Source organism: Calonectris borealis, chromosome 3 (genome assembly GCF_964195595.1).
Source record: "Calonectris borealis chromosome 3, bCalBor7.hap1.2, whole genome shotgun sequence".
NCBI classification, from domain to species: Eukaryota; Metazoa; Chordata; class Aves; order Procellariiformes; family Procellariidae; genus Calonectris; species Calonectris borealis.
Genome location: NC_134314.1, coordinates 91,770,737 through 91,785,282, shown reverse-complemented (window position 1 = coordinate 91,785,282; position 14,546 = coordinate 91,770,737). Strand labels below are relative to the sequence as shown.

At 43.8% G+C, this 14,546-nt stretch overlaps 1 protein-coding gene across 1 annotated transcript in view; it reads right to left on the bottom strand.

Annotated features, from left to right (window-relative positions):
• Positions 1-14,546, bottom strand: part of VIT (vitrin) — a 56,934-nt gene that overhangs the window by 38,094 nt on the left and 4,294 nt on the right. Inside the window, exons 2-3 of the mRNA XM_075146641.1 lie at positions 2,338-2,407; positions 404-469 (exon numbers count right to left, since the gene is read on the bottom strand). Coding sequence (XP_075002742.1) covers positions 404-469; positions 2,338-2,368 — 97 coding nt within the window. The 5' untranslated portion in view covers positions 2,369-2,407. The remainder of the gene's footprint in view (positions 1-403; positions 470-2,337; positions 2,408-14,546) is intronic.

Below are 14,546 nucleotides of genomic sequence, written 5' to 3'. Positions count from 1 at the left end.
TCTTACAGCAGCATAGTTGAAAGTAATACATCCTAGTGCATAGGACATGCACCACTTGTCTCATGCTAATCAGCTACGTATGCTTTGTGTTACAGCAGATCCATTTCACATATTTATGTCTCTCTCTCTTGAAAACCTTAGTGCTTGCTTAGATCCTTGTGTGGTACCTAATGACTTATGAAGACACATTTTAGTAGTGAAGTACACAATTTCCCACATTTAGTAGTACACACTTTACTTAGTGATTTGATTTCAATAAAAGAATCTGTTAGTTAACGTATGCTCCCATTGACTCTACAAACAATTGTGAAGAGTTACCAGAATATAACCTCACTTTGCGCTTTTTTTATGCATCAGACATGCGTGCTGTAAAGCAGCCAAGAATACCACTGGGACCACTTACATAGCTTAGCCTTTTTCGTCTTCTTTGTGGCTTCCTTAGCTGCGTATGTACATATAAGAAACACACCTAAAAGAAAGAAAACATAGTATCAGGAAAAAGGGGTATTATCAACATCAGTCACCACAAGCTCCTGTGCACGAGATTTCCCAAATTTTAATCAACAGGTTGAAAAAATGAAATGGGAATATTCTCAGCCACAGCTAGGTTTCTACTTGTTGGTTAACTTTGCAGTCAAGATGGCATCTAGTCTGGGGCAGTTTTTTGAAGGGGATTAAAGATCAGTTCAGCTCACACATTCATCTGTGGAACCCACTATCAAAAGATGCCATTGAGTCCATGTGGTCCAGAAAACCACGAAAGGCCCCAGTATTTCCACAAGTGGTGGAAACTCTTTGTAATTGGTGTGATAGAGATGTCAGTGAAACAATATGCTCTGTGCATAAAGCAACTGGGAAGTTAGGGACAGAAAGATCCTTCTTAATAGCCTGGCGGGGACATTATCCTGTAATCATGCGTTGTGGCATTTCACTCCCTGGTGGTAGCAGGTATGGGATACTGGGCAGCATTACGGACTGTATGAGGTTCTAGTGTGGCATGTCCCAGTATCCTGTCCCAGCAAGGGCACTGTTTTTCTTCAGTAAATAGAACTATGGTTTGAAAAGTGTAATAGTAAAAGAGACATACACTGTTATGTTGAAATATACGTCACAATATATGCATGTCGCTTACCTTGTTAGGTTTATTTGCTAAGTGCATGACATCCAAAACCTCTTCGTTCTCTGTGCTTATTTTATAAGCACTATATTATGGGTAATGAATAACTTCATTACAAATATCTTGACTTTCCTATTCACCTTTCCCTTTTCTGAGCTTTCAGAGGGAATTGAAACTCTCTATGATGTGTTGGCTGATCCTCTCATCATTTGTTAAGTTAATCTTACTAGAATATGCAACAGTAGTCTTATTTCTTTCTTTTATGCTCTTCTCCCTCTAGACTGGTTGCAGACAGTTTGCAGACTTAATCACTCCTAGAACTTGCTCAAAAGAAAAATCAGTCTCAAAGTGATTGAAGTGACAGTGTATAGATGCAGTATTGGGGCCTTTTGTCACTGGTGCAGTTGCGTAATCAAGGCAAAACTGTAGTTAGAAAAAAAAGGAGCAAACCAGTGGAAAATAAAGTCCCAACTATATGCAATGTTAGGGCATTTAATGTGGAGAAAGTAATTTGGTCTCTTAGTAAAGACAGAAGAACTACATAGATAGCTATGAATTTGAACTAAGAATGGCTATTCTGCCAGACTTGAGGATCCCAGCTAGAGGGAATATTGCCTATTAAAGTCATACAGCACTGTTAGGCTACATGGTGGCTGGATCTCCATCAAAGGGAGACATGTAAGTAAAGTACACTAAGAAATCATGCTTGATCAACCAGAGTGTTGATGTAAGATGAATTGCAAATTCGGGAGTCTCTACATGTTCCCAAAAAGCAGGATCCTGTCTGCCAGGGGAAAGAAAATAAGAGACATTTATAGCCTTTTTCCTTTGGCACCTTCTTGTTCATGGAAAGAGGAAGAACACAGAGAAAAATTGGGAAGGGATGTTCCCATGTAAGAAACAGCTGATTTTTCTTTGGAGGGAATCTTTACATTACAGACATTTTTCAGGCCCAGTTGTGCCGTCTGATATGGACTGCATGCAGCTAGTCATGTACTTAGAGATCTCTGCAAGTAATTAGTATTGTTTCTATGCCAAAGTCAAGAAGTTTGGTTAGCCTGTTTCTGAAAAGCTGTGCCAAGGCTTACTCCACCTGCCATTGAGAGCTTCATCAGCCATGGAGTCCAAAGGGAAGAGAAGAAGCCAGCAGCCGCAGGTCAGTCAGGACATGAGAGTACAAACCCACAAACTACTAATTGCAGCACATCAACTGTACTTACCAAAGAAGGTTGCAATGACTGTGGCCTTCATGGTGAGTAAAGCAAAATCTGGATGTGTTACTGAGGAGCACTGAAAAGGAAAAGAAGAGTACATCAGGCTGCATTCGGTGGTATCGCAGATGACACTGGAACAGTGGGGGAAGAGGGACTGTGCACTCTTCTTCAGCCTTTCACAGTCCTCACATGCTGCATCATCTTCTCATGCTTTGTAGAACAGCTGATGTCTCCAGAGGAGATGCTGTTTGGGCTGTGGCACTCCCATGGACTGATTTTTTACTTCTGTCCAAGATTTGCCTTTTGCCTCAGGAAACCAAGATTTCATTCCACATACTTATTTCTGAAGCCAGTGGCAGGAGAGGACATGATGGGTATGGACAGGCTCTGACAGCTATTTAAGTTCATTCACTACTCTTCTAAGACATAATCACAGAATCGTATTGTCTGCACATCAAACCGCACCGTGTAATCTCATAAAGATATGGGGAACATAAATCCGTTCACTCCTGAAGGACGTTGCGTAGAGTCCTTCGTTTGTGGCTCAACACAGTGATTGTGTCTTCCTGCAAAGCAATGGACAGTGCAGTTGGGGTGACCCTAGACTGTACAAGCCATAGCAGCAAAAGCAGTTATGTGGTAATTTTCTGCTGTCTCTGTTAGTTTCCATGAAAAAGCCTTGCCCATCTTCTGGAAGAAAAATCCATTTTAAGCATTTACTGCAGTGTATTTCCACTGTGAAGTTGCTAAAGGAAATAGTAACAAGCTGTAGAAGAGAGTTCAGAGGAACTTAGCTCAGATGTTTTTCTCTTCACTTAGATGTCTCAACACATCAGAGGTATCAAAAAATTGCCCCTCTGCAATGAGTTCTCACTTCAGGTCTATCCCAGAAAAAGAAGAGGCAGAATAAGAGTTGCAAGTCATTTGCAGAACCACCATGCACCATTAAAGCCTGTACTGCCACTGACTTAGGCTTTGGAAAAGGCATCTTAATATGAGCATTCCTAAAATCTGCAGCGAATAAATTCAGCAGCAGCATCTTTATTTAAAGTCAAAGAGAGCTGTGAGAATTTGTCCTGACAGTAGTTAGCTCAGTGCTGAGGTATTTTCACCTCCAGTTTAATTAGAGTAGAAAAGGTCTGAGATGGCAAAGGACCCATGTGAAAACTAGCTTCATGGGTGGGCTGCAGTCTTGCTTTGTGGAGAGAGTCCAAATCTACTTAACTTTTCCTGTCTCACAAAATGTATAACCACCTGTACCACCACTGCTGCGCAAGACTTCTCATTGCTTTCTGAAGGTGCTGCTATCCCCAAGCCCTGCTGTCCCCGGGCCAAGGCCAGCTGCCCCAGGAGCCATCCCAGTCCTCTTGGGTGGTACTACCTCAGGCTTGGCTGCAGTTGCAATCTCTACCTAGTCTGCTGGTGGCATTGCTTTTCAAGGCAACAGAAAGTGGGCTTTTTCCCCTAAAATATTATGAATTTCCTGCAGAAAGAGGCCAAGAAATCTAAAAGGAATTCATATGTAAAGCCTGTCGGGGGCAAATGAGTTCAGCAGACCCCTTAGCCTGCAATAACAGATATTTTATCAATAAGAGATTTAACAGAAGCATTTAGACAAGGCTGTTAGGTTTACTTAAAGATTTGTTGTCATAGCTACACACAAAAGCATCCTATTGTGGACACTGTACTTTTGCTGGTGCAGTTTATACTAGTATCCTGATGGAAATAAATTATAATAGTAAAGAAACTTATTTTCGCCACTACATTAATTTCTACATTAGGCACTGGCATGCCAGGGAAAATGTATAGACATCCTGTGACACAGCTCTGGTGGCAACACTCTCAAGGGGGGTCCTGGCCTTCAGACCTCGGGCTGTCACATGGCGGAAAGCGCAGGAGGATTTACACGGCCGACCATTAAGTGTCCAGCTTAGAGGCTCCAAGCTTTCAGTTGTGGGAAGTCTGTGTGCATTCATTGTATCTGGGGCCTAGGGAGTCACCTGATTTAAGCTGTATGAGATCTATATTGTGCGCTAGCATGGCATCCGCTACTTCAAACCTGTAAAGGAAGCAACAGCCTGGAATAAAACAGTGGGGTTTTTTGTTTCTCTGGGAAGGAAAGGGAAAGCAGGGCTCCAATCCATGCATACGACAGGCTTTTTAGTCCATGTAGATCCACCGGGAGGTTTGGGGATGTTTTATCTGTAGATCAAGAATGATACTTTGCTATTAAACACAAAGCTATTGTTCCTTTACCAAATGAATAGATCCCATTGTTTTAATGTTTTGTTTTAAAACCAAAAGTTTCTACTTTGGGTTAGTCTGGAGTATGAGTTTTGCTGCGATTTCTCCTTATCAGGTTTCCATTAATGCAGTATTTTCAGTCCCAGTCAGTACTGGTAACTAGTGACCATTCTAATGGTCCTAAACTGTATGCTGGATCCTTGTTTATCAGAGTACATTTTCCCATCTGTACCCTTCAGACTGCTGTACCAGAAGTTACCCTTATGTCAGGAAAGCAGTTAAGTCTGTGCATTACATTAACATGTGCTTAAATCCCAGCTAAGTCAGGTACAAATGTAGTAAGAAGCACCTCCTTCAGTGTTTCCCAGTGCAGATCCGATTTCACCTTTTAAAATCAAATTTCTATTTGAAAGAATATTGATTACTTTTTCCTAGCACAAATACTTGAAAAAGCTTGAATGTTAGGGAAGAGCAGAGTTAGCAAATTATTCTTTCTGCATATAAAGTAAGATTTTTATATTGACCTTTTATTAGGAGCTTGACTTTTACAAAGGTCTGAGAGAGCTGCTACATGCTACAAACAAAGAGATGGTTTAAATCTATAAATTGTCACTGTATGGCAAACTATATTATTTTCTGATGGAGGTGTAGGTTTTAAGTCCTTGATTTTTGGTGTCAGGCACTGCTGTCCGTTCCACGTACAAACCGAAATTCTTTGCTGGTGCCACGTGCTTTGTCTCTGCAGGAGTCAGCAGTTTATTTCCTGTAATCCCCTGTGCTGCAGAAATTATTTTGTGTACTCTCTTTGTACCACAGTAGTGTGTGTTATTGTTCCCCTTCTCAAGGGGTTGTAATATCGCAGCAGCATTGGCACACTGGCACCATAAAAAAACAGAAGTGGAGTTTGTTTGAAAGCTGTCTGAGCAAGTAGCGTGGAGTTAACAACATGATCTCTAAGCACTGTGGGTTGAGTTAAATATGTGCCCTTTACGGGAAAATCAAGTGGGCTTGGTGTAGGTGTGAGCAAACTGGTTTGGGTAAACAAGAGCTGATCGTCATCTTCTAGAATAAAACATTTTAGATTTCTTTTTTGTTTTCTTCTGTCTCTTTTCAAAAAATTTGTTTAACCCTTTCTTTGTTTCATGCTTATACTCTGTCCCCATGGTATTGTACCTTGCTCAGCAGTTCATTTTGGTGCACAGTAGGTAATATGGCTAAGACGTATCACATGTGATTTAATTTCACCCCCTTTCTTGTCAGAGGGATTGCCGCCTGCCGCCGGCGAGTATTGACTTTTTCCCATTCCCCGTCTTTTGGCTCAAGCAGATGTGCCGTAAGGGGCAACGCCGGCTGCATTGACTAGTGGGCTGAAGTAGCAGTTATTTTTCAGGTGTTGTATTGCTGGTGACGTTATAAGCATCCCTTGTTGTTTATGTTTTACAGGTGGTGCGCAAGCCTCAGTGTGGCAGCCCAAAATGACAGACACCGGTGGCAACTGCCGACCTCTCTAAGCCCTGTGACGATGCGTCTTGCTCTGTCAGAACCTTTGCCGAAGCCATCTTTGTGCTCTGCAGCAGTCTGGTTTTTTCCTGTCTTATCGTACGGTTCTATTCGGTCTCTGGTACCCCAAAGATGTCTGTCGCCGGCTCAGACCTCCTCTTGAGTTTTCAGAGAAGGCAATAGCCTTCACCTATTGTTATGGACACATCTCCCAAGGCTTTTTTTGTGGTGTTTTGCAAGTTATTTTTGTTCTAGCTCCTTAGGTGTTCATTAGGCTGCTTCATACAGTTTCTGAGATGTTTCCTGTACTTCCATAGTTTTTTGGTGTTTTCTGTCCTTTGGGACTCATCTAAGGGAGTCAGTCGGGGAGACTGTCGAGGTGACTCTGAATTGTCAGTGATTTACAGTAAATAATTTACTTTGCAACCGGAGATATTTTTGGGAAGGGATTCTTATGGGATCTAATTCTGCTTTGGCATTCAGTCCTATCCAGAATGCCTCTCTGGTAGAAGTTGGGTAGTGTGCATGGTCTTGCTAGAACTGAAGTGTCACCCCATCCATAGCATTTTGGTTTGTTCATAGGCAACTAAAGCACATAATTTTTGATAATAATGTTGTTCCTGCATTTAATGAACTACTTTCCTACGTGGCTGAGTATGACATCTATCTTTTTCTATCTAGGTCCCAGAAAAATTAAGTTTAATTCCCTCCCAAGTCACGTTGCTGATGCAATAGCTGTAGTTGTAGTAAAAGAGCAGGTGCCGTCGTTGCCAGTAAGGGTCGCTTTCTCTGGTGCTTTGCACGCCGTAAACTTCAGGCAGGTGAGAAAACTCCCTGCCGCTCCTCGGGCCGCCTTTATGCCCTCTGGTGGTTGGCCCCGCCCTCTTCCCAGGGGATTGTGGGAAGGGTGGTGGGCGGGGCCCCGGGGTAGAGGAGCCACAGCCTCTCCTCAGGGAGCTCGTTCCACTGCTGGGCTTCTGTGGAGTCAGTGCTCTGCTGCTCCTTCAGTGGATCGCAGCTTTTGAGCCCTCTAAGTGATTTGGGCAGATGCGTTTTGACGGTTAGAGAAGCGGAGGTGTCTGTTAGAGCTAAGAGCTTCGGGACCAGTCAAGGTTCAGCAGCATATGTAGAAAATACACTTGTATCCAGCCTTTTTTTCTTCCGGTCGGTAATTTTGTATTGAGTGTTCAGGGGTGGCAAGATGGTTTAATAGTATGCATTTTTTCCCACCAGATTTGCTGTATACTGTGTAAATTTCTGGGCAGTATCTCAGCATGCGCTATTTGTTTTGATTTTTGCAGGTGACGCACATAACATGGGAGCGGTGAAGCAGCATGCCAACAAGCGGTCTGAGAAGGTGAGGCTGTTGTCAGCCAGGTCGGTGCCTAAGAGCAGAGAATCATGTGGAAGCTTGGTTAAGTGTTTGTCTTTGGTTTTGCAGGTGCTGTGCGGGCCGCCTTTGGAATTGGAGGTGTATTTGAGGTGAGGTAGTAGTGAAGAGGAACATGGGGCTGGTGATTTCTCACAAGTACAAGAGTAATTTTGTTTCTTGACATCTGAAGTGGCACCAGCTAGAAGAGGCGCAGCGTCCCACTTGCGAATCGTACATGGATGAGTGGAAAGGCGAGTATCGACGGCGGTGGGGGTTGCCGCCGGCGAGTATCGAGCTGTGTTGCTCTGAAAGTCTATACATAAAAAAAAAAATCCAAGTGGCTGTTCATTTTAAAAGGGCAGGTAATAAGTTCTGCTGAGCCAGAAAAGCCGAGCTGATATCTATTTCATTTCAGAGGCTTAGATTGCCCTGTAGGTATCCCAGGCCAGGACACAAAAGGTAAGATTCAAGGTGCTATTTTGCAAGGGTGAGCTTGTTTGCATGGCATGCTGGACTTTACTAAAATAGAATATATGCATCCAGGCATTAAAAAATATCACAGACCTCACCACCTTCTGCTATAAAAAAGGTGAGTGAACGCTCAACTGTTTTCTTTCATATATGAAGGAAGTTGCAAGGGGCTTGCTATAATTGAAGCAAGAGAAAGCTAATATCTGTACTAGCACCATCTGCAAAGATAGGACATGATATACTTTATCATATCAAAGAGAAGAAAAGAAATTAATTGCCCACACTGTTTGTGGGAAGCGTCAATAAGAAACTCAAGGTTTCCTGTGTCACGTGCATTCTTCAACCTTCTTCAGCTTTCAGAGGAGCCTCTGCTGTGGTTGCAAACCCCACACCTTGGCCAGACAGCTGGAGGCAGGTGGAACTAGGACTGAGAACTCAAAAATGCTTCCTGGAGGCGGTGCTGAGCTTCAGAGCACCATGGTGCGCTCTGCTTAACTACCCAGCACCTCAGAAACAGCCAACAAGGAACCTCAGGCTCTTATGGCTGCAGGTCTTTCCTTTGTGGTGGAGGAGTTGTAACAAGTATCGGACATCGCACATTAGGCAATTGTGTGTTTAATAAAATGAACAACCAATCCACTGCTAAACGAGTTGCTGAATCAGGGGACAGCTTGTGCTTTTACCTTAAAGAGTCTTTGCATTAACATACACAGCTAGCATTAGGATTACAGTCAAGGCTATTCATTTTGAATAATTTCCTTTATCACTTAGCAGTAGCTACAGACTGTTTGCCAGCTGCTTTCTGTGGCCCCACAAACCCCACAGCCGGTCAGCGGTGGTCCTCCACCCCCATGGTAATGACCCTTCAACAGCAGGGGAATGGCTGCTGCAGTTTTTCCTTGCCTTTAGGCCTTTTACTTCAGAGATGGGTGCTGAGGGCTTGGACGCTGCTCCATTTCTTGAACACATGCTGATTTACAGCTATACGGAGGTAGCTATCAGCCTGGCTTCTCTGGCTTGGCTTACTGGTGTCAGCGTGTGGTAACTCCATGCAGGTTGGGCTGTTTAGCCTGCTGGGTGGTCTGTGAGCTGCCTAAAATGGGTGCAGGCCTATTGCCCCTAACAAACAAAACATGGCAAATTTCCCCGTGTGGCCTGAAAAACCCTGGCTACTCATGCACAGCAGTGTTAGCTCAGAGGTGGTCAGAGGTTATAGCCTCTGCCTGGAGAAGCCCCAAGAGTTCAAAATGACCCTGGAGAGAGCAGAGGCCCTACCTCTTGCAGGCCCTCTACAAAGTGGTTGAAGAGATTTTTTGAGACCGAGGGTGCCATCCCCAAGGGTACTGAGGATGCCTGGGCATGTTCTCCCCTCTCTACTGAAAGAGACCACTGTGCGTCTGGGATCCCAAGAGCTGTGAAGATGCCCATGGAGCCTTGCTGCAGCCCTGTGGTTTGGACATTCAGACAGAGAAGAGGATGGAGGGTCTTAGGACCTTCCTTCTCCTTGGACTCACCTTACTTTTTATGCAGTAGTGAGCTACTGTGAAATGCATGCTCCCTCTGGGAGCAAAGCCAGAGACTCTGGCTCTGCTCTGCTCTCAGGTAAGCAGCAAGTCAGGCCCCTTCTCACTTGCTTTCTTTCTACCCCACGTTTGGTTGCACAGGGGTCCTGCTTCATCATGGAGAATGGGGGGTATCCCAAACTTTTGTGTCCTGGAGTCTGATGATGGGGACCTCTTTGGTGATGAAGGAAAAGTGGATTCAAACTCTCTGAAGCCATTCCTCATACAGTTATCCCTGATTAAGGGTTCTAACCACTTGCTTATTACAAAAGCTTTGATTGTTGTGGCTGTCACATCGTGTTTTAAATGGTGCCTGCTCTGCTCCATGAGGTCCCTGATTCAGAAGAGGGCTAGGGGGACTGCCAGTAGCCAGTACCTCTCGTGGGGTACCTGTCAAGTCACTCTCAAGTCATTGAAGTGAGGTATGGGTGGATTCAGAGGTCTAAATTCTACCTAAGTTGCACTTTGGGCACAGGAGTCCTTTTTTTCAGAACTGCTTTAAGAAATATTTATATGCAGATTTGCAAGAAGAATTTAGTCCAAAATAGCTCCATTCAGGTAGGTATAATGAAGAGATGCTATACCCAGCAATTTAGAGCCAAATAAAAACACCCAAGCAGCCCTGCACTGCTCATTTTGTGTTCACGCAATGCCCTGAAATTAAACCAACATAAGGTTGAAGTAACAGTGATGAATGATTTCTCTACTTTCCACAGAGTTCTTTCAGAAGAAGGTAGTGTATTTAAAACTGCAGTGTGATTTAACTTGCCAGACCTTTCTCAGAGCCTAAATAAAACTGGAGTGATTATACTTTTTCATCTGTCTCAGCAAGATAACCATCAATTATGCTGGTCTGACCCGCCCCTTCCAGCAAAGGAAGAGATACATTTAGAATGTCACCCACTCCCAGAGAAAATATAATTTGGACTATCCAGATGACGATTTCTATGAGAGTCATTACACTGTACTTTCCTGGTTTCTGTTAATGTATTATGCATTAATTTTTTTCATTTTGATGTGCAGCTTTTATGGCTCATTGGGAATCGCTGTTAGCTCAAAGCTGTGAATCCCTGTCCTGACAATTCCCTCCCTCCATCCTCCTCTCCACCACGGCTCTTGTCTGCTCAGGTATCTGCCCCCCTCGCTCCCAGGCTCGAGCCCAGGCTCCCTCTGCGTGCTGGAGCTGGCTCACTGTTGCGGAGAACTTCTTTCCCTTTTCTAATTTAACTACTTCTGCTTAACATCAGTCAGATCCGAGCCAGGTACCATCAATCCCTGGCACTGCCATTTCCCCAAGAAACTGAGGACAAAGAGAAGTACCTGCAATTCAGCAGTGCCCAAGGGCTGTGCTAGCTTTGTGGCATGAGATTCGTGGCTGCATTTTTTTCACTTTTTAGAAAATGCACCATTTTCTATTTCCAACAAACGGTTTTAACAAGTCAAAGTGACTTTTTAAAGTGCGATACGTGGTTTCTCAGGTTGGACGCACAATGAAAAGAGTGCTGACTAACCATGCTATCGAGCTGCCTGCAAACTAAGAATTATTGTAGTGTGTCAGAATTCCCCTGAAGGTACATATTTGGTCTAAAAGTGAAGAATTTGTGTTAAAGGCACTGAAGAAACTGCACACCACTCTGGGGATGGTTTTTGGAATTTCTGTAGCATGTTCAAACAAAACTTGACACTTTTTTTTTGGTAGAAACTTAGAAGCAGAAATTTAGAGAAACTTTAGGATGTTTACATTCTGCTTATTAAAGCTACATGTTTCCCTTTACTACAAAAGTGATTTATATGTCTAGGTCAAAAGCAAAACTGATCCTTAAGCATGCTAGTAAATTTATACACCTCACAGAAAACCTTTATCAATTTAGTTTCTCCTGCAGTCAGTATGACTACTGATGCCTCATGCCAAAGCCATGGACTGGTTGGATAAGCATTCAGAAAATATATGTAATTTAAAAAAAAATCTAGAACTACCCTGGCATGTGGCACTGGTTTGAAATAAGGCAGTAAGTGGTGAAATTCATCGATGTCTAGTAATGACAACTTGATCAAGGAAGCATCTTACCCAAAATATCTTCAGCAAATCAGGAAGACTGGGGAAGCTGTAGGAAGCACTTTGAAAAGCTAAGCTGAAGTCTGCTTCTGTGGTGGAAACCAGTGAAACAAAGTTAAGAAAGTAGTTTCAATTTTGCATTATAGTTCTCTGTAAAAATGATACTCTCATGCTCCTTGCACTGCTTGACATTTTCCCCTTATATATTTTTGACTTTTCAAAAAATATTTCTTCCTGACTGACCGCATTATTCCTGCTTGGGAACTTTTCCCTCCAGCTCTCTCAGATATGTCTCTCATACCTTTAGTTTAGAAAAGACAAACCTGTGCTACAAAGGAGGTTCCTACAAAAGGCAAATCAGAAAACAACCCCAAAATGCTTTATGGCCCTCAGTCGTCTTCTAGCGCTGCTTTGCTGGACCTCCAAATCCTTTGCCTCCTTGCAGGGTCAGCTGCTGAGGGGCAGGATGCCCGACTCCACACCCAGGACATTGTGTGTGGCCACCCTACCCCATACCCTGCAGGTGGAGCCCAGGCTCCCCCCATCCTTAGGCATGGGATAGAGAGGTACCACCTGGATGCTCATAGGATATGCATGAGCTGATGTAGTAGCCAGGTGCAAAAGGCACATCTGGATCTCCTACTGGAGGTGGCATTCATGTCCTGCTGGTCTGAGCCATGAGGGGCTCCTAAGGACACTCATTGGGTCTGTGTTTTCTCATACTTCTCACAGAGAATATCAAAGGCTAGTCTTCAGTCTAGTCTAGTCTAGTCTTTAGGCAGAGTCTACCAATACTACCAGATGCTTCTCTGCTGTTGTCTCCAGAGATATCTTTGGATTTGGAAGTCTGTCCTGTCTCCTCCTCCTGGGTTGGAGGTGAGTCTTGCTCCTCACGGTCTCATGGTGAAAGGCTGCAGCAAGGATGGAGCCTTACACCTTGTTACTGCGGCAGGCTGACTTCCCCAGCTAGTGGTCATTGCTGCTTGGCTTTGCTACAGGCTGTATCCCTCCCACCTGGTGCTGGTCTGCAGCCCACCTGTAACCCAACAGGCACATTCAAGCTGAGTTCTCTCACCAGACGTGGCCATTGTAGGGAGCCATTTGAAAACTGTGGACCTGTGAATACTATTTCAATTTTTTAATGACTACAGAAGAGATCTTGGGACTCCATGCTGCTTTTGGGATTAAAGTGAGCTATGGGTTTGCATGGGTGCCAGCATTATAAATGAGGCTATTATGGGCAGTGCTGGGTTTCAGAAGACATGGTGCTGGTGAGAGACCTGACATAGTGTGGGCCAAGCTGTGCAGCCTTATGGCACGTGTGTTGGCAACCCTTGGCAACTGGCAGGAGTGGGCTTTCTAGCATATGCGTCATGCAGACAACATGAGGGATGGCTGTGCTTGCAAAACTACATCCCTCAATATCTGAGTGCCCTGGAGGGGACTTGAAGAGCTAGAAAACATGGTGGCAGAAAAAGTGGCCTCCAGAGCCCAGTCCTGGATACTGTGACAGTGTAGGTGCAGCCAGAAATTTTTGAGAAATATGTCTCAGGACCAGGCTGACACCGATTTTCTAATTTTGCATATTAGAAGCTTTTAAAACCTGCTGTTTGGGCATAGAGATGAATCACAGGATTCTGTTTCTGAGAGCCCAAGATCAAAAAGGAAAACTGTGTTTATCACATGGACTGGGAACAGGAACTTGTAATTTATGGTCTTTTCTTTTTAAAACAAAACTAAGCCTGCAGACCTCAATATTGCATAATCCACTTCCATGCTCAGAAAGTTTGTTCTGAACTTTGGCTTTAGGAGGTTACCATATGAGCTTCTACTTCAAATCTAATTATTGCCTAACTTATGTATTTCTTTCTATACACAGATTTCGCCACTTAGAATAGAAGATGTAGACCATGGAAGCCTGAGACTTTATGTCCCAAATTACCACATATTTTGAGATGCGGTTTGGTAGTAAGACTTTCTGCAAAGCAGGGTGAAAGACGATTTGTCTGACTTGTGATGTCTGTATTTGACCTTGCAAGCAATCCCATTTGTACCAAGTTGTTCCACTGCAACTACTCGAAACTTCTCTCACCTTCCCCTTCTCTCATCTGGACACTCCTCTCCTTCCCATTGAGCCTCATTTCCGAACAAGCTCTCTTTCTTCATGTGCTTCATCTCCAAAAACTTCTTCCACCAAGCCCAGGACAACAAAATGCTGGAGTGCTACAGATGCATTGTAAGAGAGGTGAGAAAGATGGGCTCCCACCAAGGTGAGCAGGGTGGGCTCCCATCATCCTCAGCTGACTGGCAGCTGTGAAAATAGCCCCTGGAGTCATGGAGCTGTTACCCTTTCCTAACTCTGACTCACTGAAGGTGACCAGGGCCAGGATACACAGCGCTGCTGCCAGCTTTCCTCTATGTCTCACCCTTGTTCTATGGACTCAAGGGTAAACTACGTATTTGGGGAAAATAAAAAGAAGGGAGTCTTCTGAATCCCTAAAGGAACCTGGCAGGGAGATCGAGAGGCAAAGAGGCGGCCGAGTCCAAACTTCCCTGTAAACAAGTGATTTGGAGAGGTAAAAATTTCCCCAGTTTTATGTACAAGCCTGGAGGTGCTGGAAATCCCCAGCTCATCCTGCTGGGGACATTAAAGGACTGTATGAAGCTACACAAAATCATTCAGAATTTTCCCAGAAATTTTGGCACTTGGCAATTACGTGCTTTTTTTCATATGAAATCAGATGCCAGCTGAGAGACTGTTGGCTGCTGTGTTACATGTGTTACATTTACAAAACTATTTTATAAGATGACAGGCTGAATTTGCAGATTCAAGTTGATCTTGAAAGTTTTTTTTATTTCTATGTCTATGGGATGTCCTGTAGAATGAGACACATTAAGGATAACTGACACAGATCGTGTTCTTAACATGCCACTGACCTCTTAATGCACTCTGAAGCTCTAGAGGTAAAGCAAAGGTAGGATGGATTTAGTGGGTGCTAGAAAGCCAGTT